The sequence below is a fragment of the Pelecanus crispus genome, chromosome 7 (assembly GCF_030463565.1).
Source record: "Pelecanus crispus isolate bPelCri1 chromosome 7, bPelCri1.pri, whole genome shotgun sequence".
Lineage (NCBI taxonomy): Eukaryota > Metazoa > Chordata > Aves > Pelecaniformes > Pelecanidae > Pelecanus > Pelecanus crispus.
The window spans coordinates 39,584,877-39,608,421 of record NC_134649.1 but is presented as its reverse complement, the minus strand read 5'-3'; the positions used below and the strand labels follow the sequence as shown (position 1 = coordinate 39,608,421).

General features: G+C 42.8%; 2 protein-coding genes across 2 annotated transcripts in view; one reads left to right on the top strand and one right to left on the bottom strand.

Moving 5' to 3' along the window:
- Positions 1-7,637, bottom strand: part of LOC104035030 (netrin-4) — a 51,085-nt gene extending 43,448 nt beyond the window's left edge. The window contains exons 1-2 of the mRNA XM_009488186.1: positions 7,571-7,637; positions 184-725 (exon numbers count right to left, since the gene is read on the bottom strand). Of these exons, the coding sequence (XP_009486461.1) occupies positions 184-725; positions 7,571-7,637 (609 nt within the window). The remainder of the gene's footprint in view (positions 1-183; positions 726-7,570) is intronic.
- Positions 7,638-11,699: 4,062 nt separating this feature from the next.
- UROC1 (urocanate hydratase 1) overlaps positions 11,700-23,545 on the top strand; it is a 45,177-nt gene continuing 33,331 nt past the window's right edge. The window contains exons 1-4 of the mRNA XM_075714690.1: positions 11,700-11,827; positions 18,683-18,813; positions 21,604-21,697; positions 22,091-22,150. Coding sequence (XP_075570805.1) covers positions 11,702-11,827; positions 18,683-18,813; positions 21,604-21,697; positions 22,091-22,150 — 411 coding nt within the window. The 5' untranslated portion in view covers positions 11,700-11,701. The remainder of the gene's footprint in view (positions 11,828-18,682; positions 18,814-21,603; positions 21,698-22,090; positions 22,151-23,545) is intronic.

Below are 23,545 nucleotides of genomic sequence, written 5' to 3'. Positions count from 1 at the left end.
ATTTTCATTGATACATAATTTCTCTTCTTCTTCCCCCTTATTTTCTTAACACAAAGCCTTTGGGGATGGGCTACCTTTCTTAATTTATATGCACAGTATCTCTTTGAGCACATACTCTCTGATTTTCAGCCAGTCTTCACCTGTTTGACATTAAACTTAGTCCAAACCTCAGTTATTGCTTACCTCTCCTCTGGTGCAGGGCACTACATCTGAATACCTGGAAGTGCACATGGAGCCCTCCTCAATGAGATCATCCTGGAGCCCAAAAGTCGCTGTACAGTTGACAGAGAAATACTTGTAGGGCCTCCAAGTCTGCCCATAGTCCTGGGATCTTTCCAACACCATCGCAGCTGGGCGAGGTGACTTGAACACAGCAATGACATGGGTCAGGTAGAATTCTGTTTCAAAGTCCAGTCTGATTTCTTCCCTGTGTATCCCTTGGGCAGACTGCCACCAGGAGATGGGGTTTGCAAAGAAATCATCTGTCATGTCAGCAGGGAGATGGGAGTTATCAGGCTGGTTGGCATTGCATTTGGTGCAGCGAGGCTGCCCACAGCCATGGGAGACCTGATGGAGGAGATTCTGGTCTGGGTAGAAGCAGTACAGTTCTGTACTGTTCTGGCCACACGTGGTGAGAGTGACTGGTGTCCTCCCTGTTGCAAGGTTTCCCACCGGAGGGTTGCAAGAACGGCCATTACAGCGGAAGCCTCGTAGCCTCATGGGATCTGAAAGACAGGCAAAAGAAACACAACTAAACAGAATTTCTCTCAGGCTGTAACACAAGTGACCATGCCACTGCTTGGAGTCCTCATCCAGGGATTGACATCCAAGAGGACTCCTTCTAAGGAGAGCTACTTCAACTTTTCACACAAAGTTTGGAGGGATTTTATCAATAAATCTAGTCCTTGGTTTTGGTGCCTAACTCAGAAACTGAGGTCTTTAGCAAACTCATGCTTATGGCACTTAACTTTGATTTCTGTTGAAAATGCAGTTGCATCGGTGTATTGAATTTCATGTTTAACCACAGAAATCTTGTGTTCCCTTACTTTCACTCTAGTAAAGCTCTGTATCTGAGGACTGAATCTATTCAATGCATTTATTTTCACTGTTATCATTAAGCAAAGTCAAACTGTACTATACATTGTAGATACATTAAGAGATGATTCCTGCCCAACAAATTACAGGCACTAATTACACATACAAACACATAAAGACAGCATATATTTCTATAGTTATGCATGACTGGCATAATTTTGAGGGGTATTGAGTTTCTACTGTTCCTACTGAGATCAGCTGGAGTTGTTAATCTTTAGCAGAGCTGGAAATCAAGTCTCTCTTTTGTTTAAATACCTTGACATGGAGGTAGGTGACTATATTCTGTTTGCCAAGTTTGCAAATACTGGCAAATTTTTGGTATCGTCAATGCATATACTTATTTCTAAATTAAGAAAAGGTATAACTACAAAGTCTTAATATTGTTTGGCAATCAGTAGTGTCTTGTGACACTGGAATTAAAGTTCATTCCAAAATCTTATTACCATACTGGAGAAAACTGCTTTTCTAATGACATACAATGTCCTCTTTACAACTTAACAGTCTAGAAGGAGTTAAAGACTGACTTTGCAAGGTCATAAATCTAATCCAAGAGGTCATAAGTCAGATGACTGGATGTAAGTCCTACAGGAAATGACCCTTCCAGTGAAACATAGGATGACCATAAACCCTGGGTAATCTAGGAGCAGTTCAAAGGTCAGCTATTAGTTCAAAATTCTAGGTCAAATTTAAAATCCCTACTGGGTTTATATTCAGCCTTTCCTGAGGCAAAATTAATTTTAAAATCAAGTTAAGTCAAAGAAAAGACTCTCCGATTCAGCCTTATAAAAATACTCAAATCATAAATGTATTTGGGTGAAACTGATGTCCCTCTTTCCAAAAGGAATGTTTAAGGTGAAAAAAAATGTGTCCAGCATGCATGGTTTTGCCTCTGAGTTGCTTCTGTCCTTAGTTCCTTAGTGACATTTCTGCACAGGCCAGAAGAGAATGGTCAGAGATGGACATTGTTTTGGAAAACACATCATACATTTTGCTTCCCAGGATTAGGACACAAAACAAAGTTGCTGTATGTCCATTGAATCCCTCTGACAAATGGTGCGTGCCATTTTAGCTTACATGTAGCATAAGGTAGTCTTAAACTTCAGATAGCAAGGAAGCAGATCATCCAAAAATGCTCTTGACTACTCTTAGAAACAGGTGGAAGCCACCTTCAAAGGAACTTGGACTTAATGTGTGTTTGCCTTACAGACATTGTAAGCAGCAGCCTTAAGGAAAGAGAGGGTGTCTGGAGACACAGTAGGTTTCCTTCTGGTGGAGGTTGTCTTCCACCAGTGGCTGGAATGGGCTGGCCAAGATTTTTTTTAGTATCCTAGTGAAGTCCTAGGAGACTGGCAGAGCTTATAGGGCAGCAGTGCCTGAATTACATGTGTACCTAATAGTCCTCGGATCAAAGGAATGAAAGCTGTCTCTCCTCAGTCCCACCACCATTCCCTGTGCCAGCACAGAGATTAATTTTCATGGGAGAGGAGGAGTTGCAGAAGTCAGCAGAGAGGAGAGAAGATGGGGAAGTTTAGCTCTAATAGTTCTGTTCTTTGCTCCCCAACTTCAGCTGAGCAGGTGATTCTTAGCACTACTGGAGATCCTCCACCAAGCCCTCACACCATCCTGACTGCTTGATGACCATTTCAATGTATTTTCTTTATGATTATGAACTTCTTATTCCATCTGAGCCTAGTACAGTTACAGGGAAATACCAGGAGCTTCTGAGATTTTATCTGGGAGGTTCCTTGCAATTTCTCTGAGTCTTTTTGTCCTGAGAAAAGGACTTCGTTTTCCGCAAAACTTGTTTAGAGCTTCCTCCTTTTTGCAAAGCATCTGAAATTCCAAATTTTTGTCTGCTCTGGAGGGTGAATTTCACTGAGTCATGCACAATTCTTGAAATAAAGATAAATCTATCCTTGCAGGTCAGAAAAAATATAATAAGTTTCAACTGCATGCCTCAAGAATGTCTTCGCAAGTGGCATTTAGGTTCATGTTCATGTCCAAGCTGTTTGGTAAAAAACACTGGAAACAAGGCAAGCACAGCAATTTCTGTGTTTAAAGTAGACTGGATATTAACTGATTTTGCTCAGTGCTGCAGAAAGGTGTCATCTTTGCCTCCAGAGAATTTAAGTGGGACTGGTCTTACAACTGAGCTTTGAACAAGCATTAGCTCTAAGAGTCAGGTTACTTAGTTCTGATTAAGAACTGGTCCATGTTAAAAATGCTGTTGGATTATGGATAAATATACCATGTAATTAAAAGAAAGTCCATCTCTATTGATGGATCACACCACTGAAGCTTTCATAGAGGAAATGGGATGCTGGAGTTCTAAATTTGAGGAGTTATATAGGGGAAGCTTTGCAGACAAGAAAGTGAGAAAGTAAAAAAGGAAACATTTTTTTAAAGGGAATGGCTGCTTTTTATATTTCCCATAAATGGGCTATTAGTCTTGTATTGAGTTTTTTGGCTGGTTTTATCTGAACCTGGAAAAGGAAGAAAAATGTGGTGGTTCTCCTGAACAACAGTCACAAGAAGGTTTATCTGCTCTGCCTGCTAATGCGGCAACATCAATAAACAGTTCCTGACTGAACTGCTGTGTCATTAGGAAAATGGGAGAAGAACAAAGTGCAAATTATCAGAAGGGAGTTTGAGAGGAGAGAGACTGGAAAACAAAATCTGCAGTCGATTAAAAGCTTTGCATTTAAAGAAATCAATTGGCAGAACACTGCTTGGCCACAAGGATAGTGCAGCCTGTCCATAATTCACTGATTCTGTGGAAACAACACGAAACGTTGAATCTGGACAGCGACAGGGGACTGCTGCAGAAGAGAAACAGCAGCCAGGCGAACAAACAACTTACCCAACTGCCAGGACTCATTGAATAATTCATAAAGAACTAAACAGTTTGATTGCACATGGGCACTGCATGTTATTATGAAGTTGATTAGCTTTTACTCCATGGAGGATGGCTTGGCTCCATAAATGGTATGATTAATTTATTTGTTTGTTTTCTGGTCCCTCAGAGCTGTGCCACAAAGTGGCAGGTCAATGGCACATGCCCAGCACGTGTTATAACAATGGTGTTATCCGACGATTAGGGAATCATACAGTTCAAGGGAGGTCATACTATTGATATTCCTGGGACACCACTTCAGACAGAATCCTCTTACTTCAGAGCCTTGTAATGTAACAGAACATTGTAGACATTAACTAAAAACAGGTTAAAATTTTTTAGGGTTTTTTTTCACCCTCCATTGGGTACCAAACAGAAGAAAGGTCATATGGCAACTCAGTCAAAGCCTGCTGATGTGACTGGAAAGATGCCTAATATTTTATAAGCGATTTGAATTGGAATTTTTATTTCTTTTCCATATGCAAATTTATGATTTTGTGCGTTCAAGTCTCCTACAGTGAGACAGGAGAGCAAATTTCACAGTTCTGAGCAACATGTAAACTCTAAAACCTTTGGGCATCTTCTGCTATGTTTTTGATGGAGTAGTTTCAGCATGTATGTCCAACCTGGATTGGTTCTGAAGTGTATTCTATATCTGTTTAACTTTTTTATTAATAACCAAAAACTTTTAAATGTTCTTTTAAAGCTAACCACCCTGGGGACATGAGTTGCTCAAGTTTTTATTAATCAGACCTAGAACTTCATCCCTTAATGCTGGTTACAACAAAAGTGCTATACAACCCTTTGGTTTGTCTGGGGCCAACGTGCAATAAGTTTGGCACGTCTTCATCCATTTAAGAGTAGCCTGGTGTACTTCTGCACTGAAATAGCTCCGATAACTGGAGCTAATGAGCCAGACTTCATAAATAGCCAAGAGGTGAAGTTCTGAATATGCTACAAAACCAAGCTGCCTCCATGACCTGAGGCATGGACAGAAGAGTAAGATCCCAGATTTGGGCTCTCTTCCATTGTGGCCAGTTGCAGTCTGCCTGCCCACATTCCTCCTGGAACAAGGGTGGGCTCCAACACCTACAGCTTCCTTTGCAGATGAGCTGAATAACCCCAGACCAGAGGAAACCAAACCCTGCTGATAATCAGGTCCTGCAATTGATTTTAAGCTTGGTGCTAGAAATGGCCATTTTTGACCACACCACGCCCCCTTTTGGAGGGCTGCCATCGGGTGCAGAGCTGGCCCAGGCGCTGCTCCCCGGGGTGCTGCTCCCCTGGGGAGGTCTGGGCTGGCTGGGGCTGAAGCAAGAGCCCAAGCTGTTGTCAGTCCCATTAACTGTCCCAGTATGCAAGAGTTTTCAGACCACTGCAGAGTTTATTTGAGGGGCGTAACGCCATCCACCTGCATAAGACTAGGGGACAAGTGTCACATCTCACAATATAAACCCCAGGTGACTTCTCCAGCCTAGCCACTCAAGTTTGGGTTTTTTTTCCCTTGGCATTATATTTAAAGATCTAAGGAGCCAATCTTGACAACCCAGACTGTCTTCTCTGCACAGAAATGGCAGAAGGCAAATATTGTACTCCCTACAAATATTGTACATCGTGCTCCCCACACAGCTGCCCCCTCAATTTGTTTCATTTCTGACCAGGAGGGACAAACTATAGGTCTGAAAAGGGAGTTTACTGTATAGGCTAATAAAGTATGTCAGAAACATACTTCCCTATACACCTCTCTGCTCAGGAAAAGGCTAAGACTTCCAAATCATTTTACACATATTGGCTAAACACTGTCTGAACTAACCTTAGTCTGAGCAGTACTGACCCTGCCTGTAACAGGATCTGTAAAGACTCAAGGTTACTTCAAGATTTTTATATTGCTTCTGAAAAAAAAATAATTAAAAATGAACAGGTAACCCTTGTGCTTTCACAGGCTGATGGTTTGTGCAACCTTTTGACCAAGCAGTGTATATTTATTTAAAGTGACATTGAATCCTTAGTGTCATCACCTTCAATATCCAATTATTTTGCTGTTATTCACTCTGTCCTACACCATTATTCTGAGTGTGTTTAGCTCCATACAGAACACGCTTGCTCCCCTCAAATTCACTTTCCAAGCAGTCACCTGTGGGCTGCATTTCCTTGAAGGTTCATTTTCACTTTGTGAATTGGATGCAGAGCAAATTTACGCTAGTTTATAATAGGCTGCTTTCCACAACAGTGTCAGCAACTTTACAAGACATCTCTGTAACCTTTCTGTGCTGTGTGTCAACATATGTATCCTATAGGGAGAGTCCTAGCCCAGGAAGCTAGCGAGTGCCCAAGACAAGACACTAAGAGGGCTAAGGTACATGTCCTCCCTTCACTCATTCCCTGCCATGTTGTGATAGACAGCCTTTTTCCCAATGAGTCACTGGATAATATGACAGGATTGTAAATTTAAGAGCTATTTTCAGTTTTTAAGAAAAGATCTCTTGCAGTTATGGAAATCTGGTGTCTGTGTTATCAAAAAGGTTCTAGCTAGGGAATAATCTGAGCTGAAGCCACCTGATCTGCCTTTGACTTTACTGGAGCTTGCAGGGGAGCTGAACACTTCAATCACTTTGAAATCGCTGCATGAAGAGTGTTGTTCCTGTCCTAATACTCTGAGCACACAGGTGAAATTTAAACCACTGATATGCTTTCCTGTACAGAAAGAGAGATCCCAAGCTAGTATCTCAAAGGAAAAGTCACCAAGGAGGTATTGTTGTTTTATGAATAATTATTTTTATTTTTCTGACCTGATCTTCGTAATTCATCCCTTTTAAACTTAAAGATGTATTAAATCACAGCAGGAAGAAGAAAATCTAATGCTTTGCTTCCTTTCCCTTAAGGAATTTGTCTCCATCATAATCCAGGTATTTTTAGGACCCTATGTAAATACCATTACAGCTGTATCATTCCTATATATGCTTATTTGTACACCCACATATGCACACACAACTAATCAACTTTTCTTTCTGTCCTAATGCATTTTTTCTCTAATGCTAATTTAATCTTGTCCACTGCATGTTAACTATTAAGTGACTGAAGGAATGGACTGTCTTGGATAAATAGTAATTCCTAAAGAGTGTCTCTGACTTTTAATGATGCAAAATTAACAGAGAATAATTCAGATTCCTACAGTGATGCTGTCCAAGGATGTTGTCATTTCACTCTTGTCCTGCCTAGGAAGGCAGTGTTTCATCCTCAAAACAAATACCCAGCATATCTCAGTCCATCTACCTCTTTCTTTCTCTCTCACTTTTCTTTCATTCACAAAAATAATAGACTTTTTCCTTTTAAGGATGTATGAAACTGTACATCCTATTATAAGTCTTTGGGAGGAGGCTGAGCTATAAAGCTGTGTATTGTAAGGAATAAGAAGCATTTGTATACATTGACTAACCCAGATTCATTATAAAAATCCAATCTAAAATAAAGATGTTGACATACTTTTTTTTTAACAAACACACCTGATTTCTATCCCCTTTCCCCTTGCTAAACTTAGGAAAAATTATTTCATGAATGGCAATATTGATTTATTTTGCTTACCTGCTTCCCCATGGCCAGAAATAAAATATTCCAAGAACACAATCAGCATGATGCCTTTATGCTGCATGGCTGTCAGTAAAAAATCTATCCTCAGTGAAGAAAAAAAAAGCCGCAGTAATCTACAGGTTTGGTGCTTGCATGGCTTTTCTGTATTTTCTTCCTTTCAGCTCACCTTCCTCTCAGTGTAGGGGTCAAGGCTGCTGTCTCATTCTTCTTGTTCTCGTTTGGGTCCAGAGGTGTTTTTTTTTTCAGGGCTCAGATGCCTTCTGGGTGTCACCCATACATTGCTTCCAATAAATAAATAAATAACAAGGATTTTCTCTGTCTTTACCCCTCTCCATGCAGCAGGCCGGGGTCATTCACATCCCTGATGCAGCCCCTCGAATGCACCATCGAGGGCCGATGCGACGCGGAGAGCTCTCTTCGGTCCGGTGCTTTGCGGTTGTTTGGATGCTATTTTGAAACTTTCATTTCTGCTCCTTGCTTTTGGAGGAGCTTCGTTTTGGCTTTGCCTGGCTTCCCCCTGGCAACCTTCCCTACCCCCCTCGCACCTCCCGCAGCCTGCTGCTAACCGGGGGAGCGCGGGGGTCCCGGCGGCGTGAACCCTGCTTTGTTAGCTCTACCCCAGTACCTTCTTTCCCTTTGCTCCTTGCAGCAGAGGGTCAGAAGAAGAACAGAGTTGGCGTTTCTCCCTGAGAGATGATGAGAAGCAAGTGCTTTCTTGGCTCTTCTCTCTTTTTATTTTGGTTTGGTTTATTTTATTTTATTTCCCTCCTCCCTCCGCTGTCACGGAAGCCACTTCTCCCCCACCTCCAAGGGATTTGCTTCACACAGCGAGCGCCAGGGGATAAGAGTAAAAAACAAACCCAACGCCAGCTCGCCGGTGCCGGTGCCTGAGAAATCCCCTGCCGTCTCTGCTGCTGGACCGCGGGTTCTGGCCGCGATTTGGGGGCTGCTGTTCACGGGGAGGGGCAGGAGGGCAGGCTCGGAGCGGGGCTGCTCTCCTGGGGTGGAGGTGCAATGCCCGGCGCCCAGGCGAGAGGGGAAAAAGGGGAGGGGGTGGGGGGGTGGGCTGGAGGATCCTTCCTCCCTCCTGCCACAGCCAGGCGTAGGGCTGGGGGGTTCCTTCCCTCCCGAGGGCCGGTTAGTGGTCTTCAAGTTTTGCCTCTGCCTCCCTTTCAGCCTCTAGCACATCTCTCAGTCCTAACTGGGCAGTTCTCCTCTCTGGTCCTGTCTGGCTGCAAAGGGGATTATTACAACATGTGATCTTCTTCCTGTTCTTTATATGTGCTGCTTTTTTTTTTTTTTTTTTTTTTTTTTTTTAGGGTGGAGGAGGAGGAGGATGGGTCGGTTCCGCACCTCCTCGCCGCCTGGGCTGGTCCTCGCTGCGCTCAGATGCAGGCGTTGTTTTCCAGCCGCATGTTCGCCTCGGGGAGCCGGTGCGTGTGCGTGTTCATGTGCGTGTGTGTGCGTGTTCATGTGTGTTCGTGTGTGCGTGTGCGTGTGCGTGTGCGTGTGCGTGTGCAGGGCGGCGCGGGCTGCGCAGCCCGGCGGGCCGCTGCCCGCTGTCCCTGCAGCACCCTCTGCCAGGCCGGCCGGCACACGACAGCTGCCCCGCAGCCGGGCACTGCCCGCCGCCCCGGGGACGCAGCCCCCCGCCCAGGCACCCCCAAGGCAGCCCCCGGGCGTGGGGGGAGCGGGGTGGCTTCGGGGTTTGGTTTGGGGATGGCTCGCACGGTGTGCAAGGGGGAACACGCGTCGGGTTTCTTTCCGTACTCGCAGGCGTGAGCTGGGCTGCCAGGGCGCTTGTGAGTCCCCAGAGAAGCTGGGGTGGCTGCTCTGGCACCGCCGACACACTGCCTGCCCCAGCCAACACCGGGCACATCCCTGAAGTCGGATTTATCACAGAATCATAGAATGCTTTGGGTTGGAAGGGACCTTTAGGGATCATCCAGCCCAACCCCCCTGCAGTGAGCAGGGACAGCTTTAACCAGGTTGCTCAGAGCCCCATCCAACCTGACTTCCAATGTTTCTACACAAAGCTCCCAGGGACCCAGAGAAGCTCCGGTGTGTAGCAATAAGGGGGTGAAAGTGCTCAGCCCTAGAAATAATTTTAATTCAGGGAGTAAGTTTCCCTCCCAGCTTCACTCTCTCTTTCTTCAGCTTTCACGACAGCATAAGGCCATTAACTTCTGCTTAATGTCACAGAGGGAAGCAGGTCTGACGGCAGTCCAAGTGTAGACGAGGTTATTCTTGTGCCCAAGTGTGCACAGGATCAGACCTTAGAGGGATTTGGAGAATGTGGGTCATACAAAGAAGAATAAGGAAAGATTTATTTCCCTTTGGGGTGGGAATGTTTATGTAAGGCAGGGTTATTTAGCTAGGGTTTGGGGTAGTGTTTTCTGACTTTACCCTTATCTTCCTTTTTTGTATGTTTTTAATAAGAAAACCCAATAGAAATCTTAAAAGGTGAAGGAGGCTTTTCCCTCTCCTTTTTGTCTTTGCCTTTTGTTTGAAAACAGCTAAAATACTGTATAATTACAAAACAAAATTCTCCTGCCATAAATGACTGAGTATCCTTCAGAAGGTTTGACTCTGCTGTGCACTCAGCTCCCCTGGGATGTTCTGTGTTCTTTCAACTCAAGCATCTTCACTGGGAGCTGGGGATGTGCAGAATGTCCTAGAGCTAAAGCCAATGTGACATAAATGAGATGCTGTCATTTAATAATTGTGCTTTGTTGTTATTGCCTGTTGATTGCTGCCTTTGCGGGAAAACACAGTATTTTTTTATTCCCAGATTTTAGGCTCATTCCTAACTGAAATGTTTCTCCCAGTTAATTTCACCAGGCTTGAACTGTGGCACTTGACAAAATTCCCTGGCCAAGAGTTGTAGTTCCATGGATGTAGTAAAGGTCAAGAAGCTCCTGTATAATTTAAACAACTCAAAATGGAGAGCAAAGTTCATGTTGCACTCTTAAGTGGAAAAATCGAAGTTAAGTATATTAATTTACTTGTGATGTCTGGATGGCAGTACCATAAGACTTTCTAGTTGTTGTTGATTGTAGGGTATAAAAGTGACTTAGAACTGAAAGCCTTAATTCTTCCCCCAGTTATTGCCTGTCTTGAGGAAACCACTACCAGTGCTAATGAGTACATCTCCAGTTTAACACTAGTAAAATCATTTCATGCCTGTGAGCTAAGAGGGGAGATTTTGCTGTTATTGTTGACAACTGCTGTTGTCTAGAAGATGAATTGATGAGATCTGAGGAACAGCCCATACCTAGAGGTGTCAAACAGAGAATGCCCATCTTAGCTGAACAGTGTGTATGAACAGTGACGTGAATAATAATTATTAACTTTAGTTAGTTCCTAAACTATAGAAATGTAAATGTACAATCCTTGAGGTCTCAGGCAAGGTTCATGCTCCAGACATCCAGACATCCCTGGGCTGCCCTGCTCATCTCTCTCAGGTACCATGAGGCAGGACCCTGGCTGGTGAGGTGCCTGTCCTGCTGGCTGTGTTACTCTGACTCCATATCCCTTAAGGACTGTCCTGCTGGCTGTGTTACTCTGACTCCATATCCCTTAAGGAGCAGCTGTGCCTTGCTGCTTCATGACATCCTAGTACAAAGAGCTGAAAATCAGAGACTGTGAAGTTGCATAGCACCTGAAGTTCTTGTTGAACTTTCTGGAGAAGGAGCAGGGCATTTAGAATCATAGAATTGTTTAGGTTGGAAAAGGCCTTTAAGATCATCCAGTCCAACCATTAGGACATTGGGGGAATCAGATGATTTGGAAAGTGACTGAGTTTGCTCTAGTGGCTTAGTACAGCACCAGCTGACAAAGCACCCAGAGAATAAACAACAAAACTGTGAATCATTCATTTTGGGGGAGGAGGGAAGAGCCAATGGCATGGCACAGGGGGGGAGGTGTGTCACCTGTGCCACCTGCCCTTTCTGTTTGACAGGCCAGTTCGCAAAAGCCAGAGGACAGGCTGTCCTCTCTGAGATCACCCCAGAGTGGTGGTACTTCTGAATCACTTAGCATCTTGCTTGCCTGCACCCTTCATTCTCCATTCCTTGTACCTCTCCAGTTTGCCTTGCCTTTCCTCCTCATATTTCCTCAGCAGCTATGACCAGCCTGAAGGAAATCTGTCGTGGCCTTCCTCTATACCCTTTGCCTGAAAACAGAGGTCAGAGGAAAGGAATACCCCATGCACCCGTGAGAACTCCTAATCTCACTGCTCAGGAGAAAAAGGTAACATGGGGTTTCACAGGGCCTCACTTCTCTTCCTTTCAGATAAATGTATCTTGGGGCAGCAGACCTGATTACCTCAAATGCTTTTCTGAGTGCACACCTAACTGTGACAAATGTGTTTCGTTTGTGTTATAATTTCAGTGGGTAATGGAACAAAGTACTGGAAACTCTTCTGCTTGCTTGCTTTCTTCCTCCCCCAGAGATAAGAAGGTTGATAGGAGGGAGATTTGCTGCACAACAGCTTCTGTGACTTTAAATGGCTAAATAAGAGGCGTTATTCAATGCTGTCAATCCAGCATTGTTCCTTGGAGATGAAATTATGAATGCTGTTACAAAAACACTGCATATGTATGGGAGTGAAAGCTACCTGCTCAAATACAATAAACATCAAATGTGGTGAATCAGCATCATGGGACAAGCTACACATCTGTATATTTGCATAAAAGTTCCAAAGATAATTTATTTTAACCAGTAGTCTGAAGCGTCCTGGAATTTAGGCAAGTTTGTAGGGAGTTGAGTTAATTATTTGTCTTTAGTTGTGTAATTCTTCTCCTGTCTCTTTTTGTTTGAATAGTCTATGTACATACTAAAGTAATCATTGCATTATTTCATGTTAGAGATTTTAAAAAAATCATCAGCAGAAAATAATGGTCAATGGGTGGACATCCTTAGGAATTTGTGTGGGAGAGGATAAGGTGGGTTCCTTATTTTGAAAGTCTGTGCTTCATCACATGTAACATCACTTATAATGTGACATTCTGGTCAGAACACAGAAGTTCCTTCCCCACTAACAAGTTGCTCACAACTTCCTTGCCTTTGTGGGAGTTCCCCACTGGCATCAGCTGCCAAATTCTTTCAAAGTCTGCTTCCAGAAGCAGAGAAGAGCCTAGTCAAAGGGTTGAAAGAGGAACAGCTGTGAGATATCCAAAGAGGATATACTTCAATGTCAGGAGCATTCATGGTTGAGGCATCCTGTCTGTGCCTGGGACAGCTCAGACACATAGAAGCGTGGCTACTAAGTGTGCAGAAGTGTGCTGTGGTGTGTGGTGATGGCTGTGAAAACAAAGGAGCAGGGGTTGAGTTTCACTGTATGTCAGAACATTGCCAATGACCTCCATTTTATCCCTTGCCTTTGCTAAACCACATTTCCCCATGAGAAGTCTGCTATAGCATGAAGGAGTCCATGTTGCAGGAGAGATGATATCTCTCAAAAGGATGCCAAACCTTACTCTCTACATGGGGAGAGAAACGTAATGACAAAGTCCTCACTCCCTATATAGAAACTGGAATAGTTTCCTGCCTCCTTTAAGTGTTGCGGGGAGGAGGACAGATTTTCTGGTCCCAGTCTACTGTCTAACATCCTGCCCTCATCTCTCCTTCTTATCTACCACATGTGATAAGACGTTATGCTAGCTGGGTTTTTTATTAGACTGTTAAAGATTTAAAGCTTCCTTTCTGATTTATTTTACTCTTAATCTTCCACCTTAAACTCTTAACAGTTAGAGGCTCAGCTGGTATTTATTTTATATCTGAAAGGTCAAATCTCTCTTTTTTAAGAGGTGTTCCATGCTTAGAAAAGCATGTAGACAGACAACTACAGAAAGGTTTGTCTGTCTACAAGGTGGTTTTTAAGTCTTGGGACAAGCTTCCAGATTTTGCTGGCAGTATATAATGCTGAGCATATTGCGAGGCTTGTCTTTATGTATGACACTGTGTTCATTTTCTAACTGAAGTACTCAGGGGAAGCTTTGACAGAAGTGAAGTTAATAATGCTGTGCTAATTTCCTCAGGATTTGTCCCTCTCTTCATATGCCTTCATTCCAGTTTTAGTCCTTTCTACAATCAATAATAAACCTTAGCACTGCCGATGTTTTATTTTCTTGGGCCTCCTTTTGTGGTTATAATAGAGATCCTGCAAGTGAGATTTATAAAGTTCTGTGTGTTTTGGGGCTTGCTGAAGAGGTATATAATTCTTCCAATCATACCAACTTGAATCTTCTTGGGTAAATCAAGCCATTTCTTATAATTGATTCTGTTTATATGTTTCCTGAGTTCTCTTCCTTCGGCATTCTTTGCCTGAGGCCTGAAACAGCCACATTCTCTCTCTTTCCCTCCACAGCTCAGGAAACCCTAGCTTTCTGTTTCTCAGCATCTGTGTCTTAATGTAAATATGTTACAAAGAAACTACCCCTAAAAATCTTAGCATGGTGTGTCCTTTGCAGAACAAGGATGCTGCATGCTCAATACTCACTGACATGCCAGTAAAGCTGGAGCAAGTTGGGAAGAATGTGCACTTCTCAGTGTTGCTCAGAATCAGGAAAAAATGGTATGTCTTCATCCATGCAGCAGTTCTTTTACCTATCTTAGAGCCAAATCATGTTACAATCTTCCTGCTACCCCAGCATGATCATCTGTTACCTGATTGCGCTATCACTTGTGTCTCTCATGGGGCCCTGAGGTCAGTAATGGGCCTTGATGACCTTGACAAGCTTCACCTGAGATCTCCACCCATGCCCTCTGTCCATAGGCTTAGGGGCTCCATTTAAGCTCAGGTCTGGGACTTTCATCTTAGTTATGTTAGAGATGTGCCTGTCCCTAATTCTGTCACAGGGTGTTCCACTGCCTGGCCATGGACCTCATTGATCTGGTCTCCAACCTGTGGGCTGACTTGCCACTATGAGCCTTCTTGGTGATTTCTGGGTCCTGTCTCTCTGTGGCAACCATCACCAGACTTGATCCTGACTTGCACTCCTAGCTTGGCCCCAGACCTGCACATTACCAAGATCTTGCCTGATGATCTGGACTCCTGGTAGAACCTGGCTGCCATCCCTGGGCTGCCCTGCTCATCTCTCTCAGGTACCATGAGGCAGGACCCTGGCTGGTGAGGTGCCTGTCCTGCTGGCTATGTTACTCTGACTCCATATCCCTTAAGGAGCAGCTGTGCCTTGCTGCTTCATGACATCCTAGTACAAAGAGCTGAAAATCAGAGACTGTGAAGTTGCATAGCACCTGAAGTTCTTGTTGAACTTTCTGGAGAAGGAGCAGGGCATTTAGAATCATAGAATTGTTTAGGTTGGAAAAGGCCTTTAAGATCATCCAGTCCAACCATTAACCTAACACTACCAAGTCTGCCACTAAGCCACTTAAGGGTAGAGAAATAATTTCATGTTTCCTGGCTTGGTGGAAACCTTAATGGTTGCTTTACACATCCAGAAATGTGGCCACTTTTAAAAGTTTATATGTGGATTGGGAAAGCCAACCTGTTGGCTTCTGTTCTGGAATGTCTGGATGATAAAGAACTTGATTAAACTTTCGCAGCCCATGGGGCATTTATAGCAATGGCCAGTCAGAGATGCTTACTTCCCAGCTGAGCTGATCTAAACTGGGACCTATCAGGAAGAATAATAGATGAAACAACCATCTTGCTTTTATAGTTGCTGTTTAGAGAATAGTGCTAGCAAAGATTCTGGACCTGGATATCATCAGGCAGAAGAGGACAAGTGGGAGGCAAGCAACATCTCCACCAGGAAAGGGCAGAACTAAGAAAGAAACTGTTGTAGAGTTTAGGTAGTCACTTCTCCCCATGCTTCCCTTCCCCTCAGTAAACAGGGAGACTGCACATCGTGGTGTTTGAGTGTCTCCAGATCCTTGAATTGGAAGTTCTGATGATGGTGTTAGAAAAGGGGAATGAATGCCATTCCTTCTGAAAAGGCACTGGTTCTTCAACAAACATGAATTAATAAAGAGGCTGGTATTCTTGATTTCTCAAGAAAATCTCACAACAAAGCTATTTACAGCTGATTGATTGGAGCAGGATTTCATGGGTTCTTTTGACTACCTTTTCCTGACATCGAGAGGTCTGAATCTTGGTTAAATGGAAGCAGAATCACGTTTGGGTCCAGCTGGCAGATCTAAGAGGAGGGCTTTGCATCTGGTGCTTGTATTGCACTGAGCTGAAATGAATCGGTAACTCGGCAAATTCAGAGTGGGTTTTTTAAAACAACCTATCAGGCTTAGAAGTATAAGTGCAATTGTTTTTTTTTTTTAAGACACCCATGAACTCTGGACCTGTTTTTTCAGAGGTGCTGAGGATGTGCAGCTTAAGCTTCTGTCAGTGGAAGTTATGAACAGGAAGAACACCTAAATATCAAATGCACAATGTCTAATATTCAGATTGCAATGTGTCAGTTACAGGTAAAATCAATCCTACTTAAAGGTCAGAATAACGTTTTATATGGTGCTTTAATGAAATGTAAGGAATAATGGCCTTGTATTGCCTTTCAGCAAAAGCATAATGAACAGCCTATTTGAATTTGCTCCTTGAGTGCCTTTCTCAGGTTATGCAGTTTATGATTCAATAATGAATACGCAAAATTCTTCCTGATGCACATGGCAATTGCCCTTTCATAAAGCTATCAGGGTCCATCTAAGCAATTTTAAGCTCCCTAGCTCTCCTATTGAGAGACTGTTTCAGAATCTCTTATATTTAAATTCTTCTAATTTAAAGAGTACATTTTTATGGCTAATTCACAGCTATTTGTTCCTCTTCCAGCATTTCCCTGAAGCTCCTTCCTGCTTTGACATTTATCCTGCAGTGAGACAGCAATCAAATGTCACCTTTGTTCAGTTAAGCTAAACAAGCCCCAGTCTTAGCCCTCTTTCATAAGATCAGCTCTCTATTGTCTGTGCAACCAAGGTGCCCTTCCCACCCTTCATATAACATCCAAGTTCATGTTTCATTAATGCTTTCATCATCAAAATTCAGGCTCCTGCTAATGTGTAACATCAATAGGATAGAGGCTCAGTCTGAATGAATTTATTTCAAAATCCAACCAGATTTTGCTTGCTTGTATTTTTAGGGCAAAGAAAAATATTTGCCCATCAGTTTCATTATAATACAAATAATACAGTGATCAAAGACTGGGTGATTCTTGCCAGACTGGAAGCAAAACACTCATCCGGACACTTCCCTGCAGTTCTCATAGGCAGACAAAATGCCAAATGTGGCAATATTTTCCTCTTGATTTTGTTGCAAGGGGTGCAGGTGATTTTATTCTTAGTTTAGAAATTTCTTAGATCTAGAACTCACTGTGATGGCTGCTTGATGCTGAGATTGACTTTGAAAATCCCCGCATATTTTGTCATGGTGTGGATAGAGCTGGTATTTTTGTGTTTATTAATAACATGCCCTTGAAAAATGACTGCTTATCTAACTGGAGAAGAATAAGGTGGTATCTGAAGATGGAAGTTGCATTTGCTCATCTGGTAAATAGGTTTTCCCCCTTGTCATTCTCTGTGTGGAATGGCAAATCTAATTTGTAGGGTTTTACTGGTCTGATTCTCAGCTGGTGTAAATCAGTATAGCTTCACTGATCTGAAAAGGTCTGACCATATGCCTGTTCAGTAGCAAGTATGCCAACAAAAAAACCTCTCTTAGTAGGGGGCATTTTTCGATTTAGAGATACTGTTCTTTCAGTCTGCTCTATGGTATGTGAGACCAGCATGTTCAAATGGAGGGGCTGGAGAGCTCTAGCCATAAGAGCCAGACCACAGTGATGTTGAATGAGGAGGTTTATTACTGAGCTTAGGGCCTTATAGAACTTTTCAGGACTTCTTACCAGGGTGGGATGGTATTGAAACTTAGACTGGATGGTTCTAGGTGCCTTTGTTCTAGATACCTATTTCCTGTACCACAGCCTACCCCTTCACTTCCTCCAGCAAAGACTTGCTTCCTTAATTCTTTGAACTGCCAATGGCAGGTGTAACAAACATGGAGTATCCTTGCTATACTAGCTCTCTCCAAAACTGGGCTTCCCTGGTTGTTTTGTAGACTGTTATCAGATTTGGGAGCAAACTTGATCCCTTTCGATCCTTTCCACAGCCATTAAAAATCAGCCTAAAGAAGATGTGAAATTCCATATGATTTGTGAATCTCTTCAGCTAAAAGTCATTTGGGTAGTGTTGCCATTTGTTGGGGAACTTACAAGATCTTTTACCATCTTTGCATGAAGTTGGCTTTTTAAAGATGACAAAATCTTTATTCTCATTATGGTTTTAATCACATGGAACATGGAATACAGAGACATGACTTAACAGACTGTTACTAAAGATAGTGATTTATTTATGGTTTCTTTCATCCAAAAGGACAGACTGTACTTTGTGAACCATGGGTAATGTCTTTGAAGGCAATAGGGAGTGTAAGCCACGTAGTATCATCTGCAGAATTTAATTCAGTGCCTAGTAATCGGTTCAGCTAATTTGGAAGTGATACATGTAGCATCAATAAAATAATGTAAACCACCACCCTCTGCAATACATTAGGATGCTAAATGTAGTGAATCTTTAATAAAACCTAGCCCAAGAACATCTTCATCTGGGAGTATGTCACATAACTCAGGGCTAAGATCCCTTTTTTGAATGGAAAGTACAGTAGGGTCTTCAGTGTCTCTAGAAGTTCAGGGTCTCAGTCTAAGGATTTCTGAACAATTTTTTCCTTGATAGTTCAGTGCCCCCTAGCATTGTGAGAGGGAAATCGTCCATGTCTGATATTGATAGGATTGAGCACTACTTAACAAATCTCCAAGATCTCTCCATGTAAATTTGGGGGGGGTGGGGGTGGGAAGGGAGGGTTACATGTGTACAGCAATTGAATCTACAGGGAAAGATGCAGGTGGAAACACTTCAATAGGAAAGCAGGAATGGAGCTCCCCTGGTGTGAGCTTGGTCTTTTAAATTATATCATCCTTGTGATAGCTTAGGCAGGTTTCCAGCTGAGTCTGATTAAAGTTCAGGGCCACCCATTTACCTCTATTTCTCTTTTACCTTGCTTTTTGCCTCTCGGGTTTTTTTTGGCAGCTGGCTTTGTGCAATGCCTTGCGTTATTTCCCACCTGAAATACAAAAGAAGCTGGCGCTGGAATTTGCTGAAGAACTCAGGCTGTATGGCCATATCTATATGTACAGATTCTTTCCAGATATTGAGATGAGGTAAGGACTGGATGGTTCACATTGTATTTGGGTGCCATTTGCTTACCAGCTTTCACCTGGGAAAATGAACTTTAAATAGTGGCATTGCTGTGTCCTAATTTACCTCTTGTAGAAGTCATGTCATAACATATTAATGAATTGCGTCATCTGAATAAATTGGATGTTTTGTGCATCATTAGATAGCAGTGGTTTCATTTCCAATGAGGGATACTGCATGTTTTGGGATGCTGTTCTGTAAAGCTGTGTAACAGTGATTATTCATCCTCCGGCTTTCATCCTGTTCTCTATCCTCATGAGAGTCCCATGGGACTAGTAGGGAGACTGCGCACCTTTCTGGATAGGCTGCAGCAGGGCCAGGACAGTCTTGCTGCTGGGAAGATCAGCACCACTCAACACAGGGAAAGGATTGTGCAAGGTTGTGTGCTTGGTAATGCCAGCTTTACCATACACAGAGATTCAAAATGTTCTGCCCCATGACAAGTCTTAGTTTCTAGAGGCCAGTCATTACTCAGAGAGCTCTGATTGCAACCTGGACAGAAAACTTGCAATAGTCCTAGGCTGCTACAAGTCAAGTCTCAACTGAACCAGGAAGTTAGATTAGACGAGTGGATGGCTTGAGACCTGCTGTGAGTAGCTGGTTGTTTCCCAGTCTCACAGAGAAGGCTTTCTGGGCTTAAAAGAAAGACAGTACATCTTTCCATCATTGGAACCTGTATGAGACCCTGGTTTGTAATATGATGTGCCTGTTGGTCTTGGAGCATCACTTCATTCTAGGGCTGATGGGGCTAATGTTTGTGAAGCAGAACAGTTTTAGAGAGGGCTGCCAGAGGCTGGCTGCTTTTTTTAGACTGATTGATTCCTTTTTGCATCCAGCAGGGGCCTGGTTAATGTCTATACGGAAATCTGAATAAAGCAAGCAACTAGAAAGCACTCCGATTTCCACAGACATCCATATTTCTGTGCTGTCCATACTAGTCTGGGGTCAGCTCTTGCAAAATTCAGCTAAGGGGAGGACAATTGGAAGGCTGTCTGAAAGATATTGCAGAGCTGGACTTCAGAGGACCCTAGTCCTGAACTACAGATGAGGGCACCTTCCAAGTAGGCTTGGATGAGACAGTCCACCATCTTGTTTCCACCACTGGCATCAGTGACTCTTTGATAGCTTCAAATATTTTTTTCTTTGTGACCATTTCACTGATCACTCTTTCTAATAGATCTTATAGTCTCACATTAAGAAAATGCCTTTTGTCCTCTCTAGTCTGGTAGTATTTGATTGTTGTTCTGTAAGTCCCAGGGAGCAGAGTCCAACTTGGTTCTGTTCCATTTAACAGCCATGTTCCCGTACCAGCACACTCAGCTGATATCTGAACTTTGGGTTTCTTATGTTCTAGGCAATATTATGTGGAAATATCTGCTCTTGATGAATTGGTATCATTACACGGAAAACCTGTTATTTTATCATATCAAGCCTAGAAAAGCAGAAAACACTAATAAAAAAAGTATTGCGGAAAAACTCAAATGCTTTCCCTCCTGGTTTGGCAATGACTACAAGGCATTTGTTTTAGAATCCTGATGTAAAAAGCTGGGATAAATTGCATATGATCATGGGAGGAGCCAATTCACTAAATCTGTACAATATACATTCCAGATCTTAGCTCATGAGCTGGTCAGAGTATGTCCAATTTTTTTTGTAGTTGGCGCTCTTTAGCCTAACCTTTTCAGTGTAACTGTATTCCCTGTAGAAAGCAGGTGTCCAGCTGCTGAAGATCTATGGTCCAGTAAAATGAAGATTATTTAGAAATCATGCCAAATGACCTTATCTACGTTTAGGAATTTCCAGCATCTGTAATGGTGGTGTTGCTTACAGAAAGAGAAAGAGCAAAACTCTTGATCAATGATTATACTTCCTTTTGGTATCATACCTTAGAGGCCTTGGCACAGTTGTACCAAGACCTGTGCAAACACAGCAAAGGAACTGTCCCTGCCCTGAAGAATTACACTATAAATCTAGGACCAGAAATTTTAGAGCAAGTTGATATAAAAAACAGATGGTGGAAGAGAAGATAACAGTGAGATGATCGCAGCAGTTGGCATTGGAAGAACATTAGTGCTAGGAGACCTGACTCAGAATACCTTTGTGATGGTTTCCCAAACCTTACCTCTCAACTTTCTGGATGAAATGCATCTTATTCAGTAAAGGCCCATATTTCTCCTACCTAGTTCAGTTTTTGAGAGCTTCTTTGGGACTGAAATTCAAGCTGGGTGTTTTTTCTTAGATAGGATCTTAAATAACAAGGGCTGATGAGCCTGAAGACAGCTTCCACTGATGCTGTTTTCCTTGGCGTTGCGGGACTTAGCTGCCTGGCCTGGCAGCTGCATTACAGAGACCAGTTCCAGCATCCCAAAAATAATCTAGTTAAAAAGCAATGAGAGCTCTTGACCACCATATTTATAATCAATTGTGATTAACTGATTCAGCAAATAATAAGCTGAGTAAAATTTTTTTTCTTTGCTTAGTTCTGATAACAGTTAAAATCTGATTTGCCTGTTAAGGTGCGTATGTCATTTCAGATCTGCACTTTCTCCTTTTTTTTGGTTTTCTTTTTGTTTTCTCTCTTCCTCTTCCTCTTCCTCTTCCTCTTCCTCTTCCTCTTCCTCTTCCTTTCCCTCCTGAATAAAAGCCCACAACTCAAATGTGTGGCATTCAGGGATATTCCTGTGGGGTATGTTGCTGTGGTTGCCCTTGTGAGTCGGAGTGTCTCTCCTAAATTTTTGTGACTACTGTTTCAGAGCGTACCCCATAGGAGACTACCCTTGCAAGACCAAATCAGCTGCAGCCATTATGTTGATGATCATGAATAATCTGGATCCCTCAGTGGCACAGGTAAGATACAGTGAAAATAAGGAAGCTGGATTCATAGGGCAGCAGCAAATGTGCAAGTTACTTCCTATATGTGCTCTCACATAAAAACTGAAGAATTTAGGCATATAGGTGAAATTAATCCTTGTGCAGATGATCCTCCTTCCATGGACTGAACGGGATTTTAGTTATTCATAGGCCTTTTTGTGGTTCTGTGCTCCAAGATACATGCCAGTCCCTGTACATGTAGAGCTGGCTGCTGTGTGTTAGCTAAGCAGGCCAATTTCAGTAGTGCCAAAGCAGCCTCTTTATAGAGGCTATAGAAAAGGTTTATTACTGAGATTAAAAAAGTAGCTTGGAGATACAGTGAAATGTTTCAGAAAAGTGCTTGCCGTACTGTTAAATTGTCTGTTTCAGTTTCCTCAGGAGCTTGTCACTTATGGAGGCAATGGGCAGGTCTTCAGCAACTGGGCACAGGTAGGACATTGCTGCTTTTGCAACTTGTTTCACTAAACCAGTTTCACCCTCCCCCATGCACATTCTGCTTAGACAGTTTGTGATAATTCTTGGCAGTCGTTGTCTCACAATACTCCAAAACATCCTGTCTGGATAGAGGAATGCTCGGTTATGAACTGCATAGATGGGGAGAGCTTTATTTAGTAAGGAGAACACAGACAGCCCAACAGAAATACTAAACATAATACCATAAACATACCAAGCTGTGTATGACGTAAAGACCAGTTCTTTGTCTTTCTCTGATGCATTTGTATGTGTCTGTGTATCTTGCACAGATAATTTTAAGAGTCAAAATGAATTCTAGGAAACAAAAAAGTGTGTCTGTGTGCTTGTTTCTGGTCCTTTTGCAACATTTTTTCACAACAAATAGTGGAATAAAAAAAAGGCTTTGATTTGAGAAAGTGCAATCCTGAGTCTTTTTCCAAGCAAATCATCCCAGCTGTATGTATTTACTGGCCAGATCATAGTGCACTTTACTGTCAGGTCTAGCAATGTTATCTCTGATCTTCTGAGAAGGTGGGTAAAAGCCTGTCTAAAATTGGAGCTGGGACATTTAAGGTGCAGTTGTATAATCTCTATTCTCCTTCTCTATCCAAAAATGGCAATAAATACACTTGCTTTAATCCAAGTACTGCAAAATGCGTTTGGGAAACATTTTCAGGAGATCTTTGGCATCAGAAATGTATGTAGACTTGTGTTATGTATGAGCTCAATTTATTCTCTCAGGAAAAAAAAAATGCTCTGGGTCTGAATGCTCTGCAGGTGTGTTGTAGCAGGAGGAACATTTAATGAACAACCATCCTGAGTGTCTGCGGATGGGCACAAATGTGGTTATTGTGAATGCCAAAACCACATCATCTCTGCAGCCTCCGGTATGCCCCAAGGCCACCAAGTGGGGACAGGTGGAGACGTGGCATTGAGTTTTGCTGTGCAGAGCAGAAACGGCACAGGTAGAAAGCTACGTCACCCTGAAGGGCAGCATCACTCCCAAAGGCTGGGAAGATCTTGATTTCTGATTCTGTAGCTTACATAAGCAAAAGCTGACTTAAAGACCCAACTTCTGTCATAAAGGATCATATATGCACCTTGTTGCGGCTTTATCTGAACCTAGCCTCTTGCTTATTAAAAAATCCTAGCAAAACTAATGTGTAAATGAAGTTCCTAGTTAGGGGAGAGGAATGGATTCCTCACTGTGGCATGGGACTCAGTAACCTGGGTTTTCTTCCCAGTTTGACTGATTTTTCATTTGTGGCTAAAAGAAAACTCATGCTTCAGTTTCCTAATGGAAGTCTTAGGCAGCTGTCCTGGTTTCAGCTGGGACAGAGTTAATTTTCTTCCTAGCAGCAGGCATAGTGC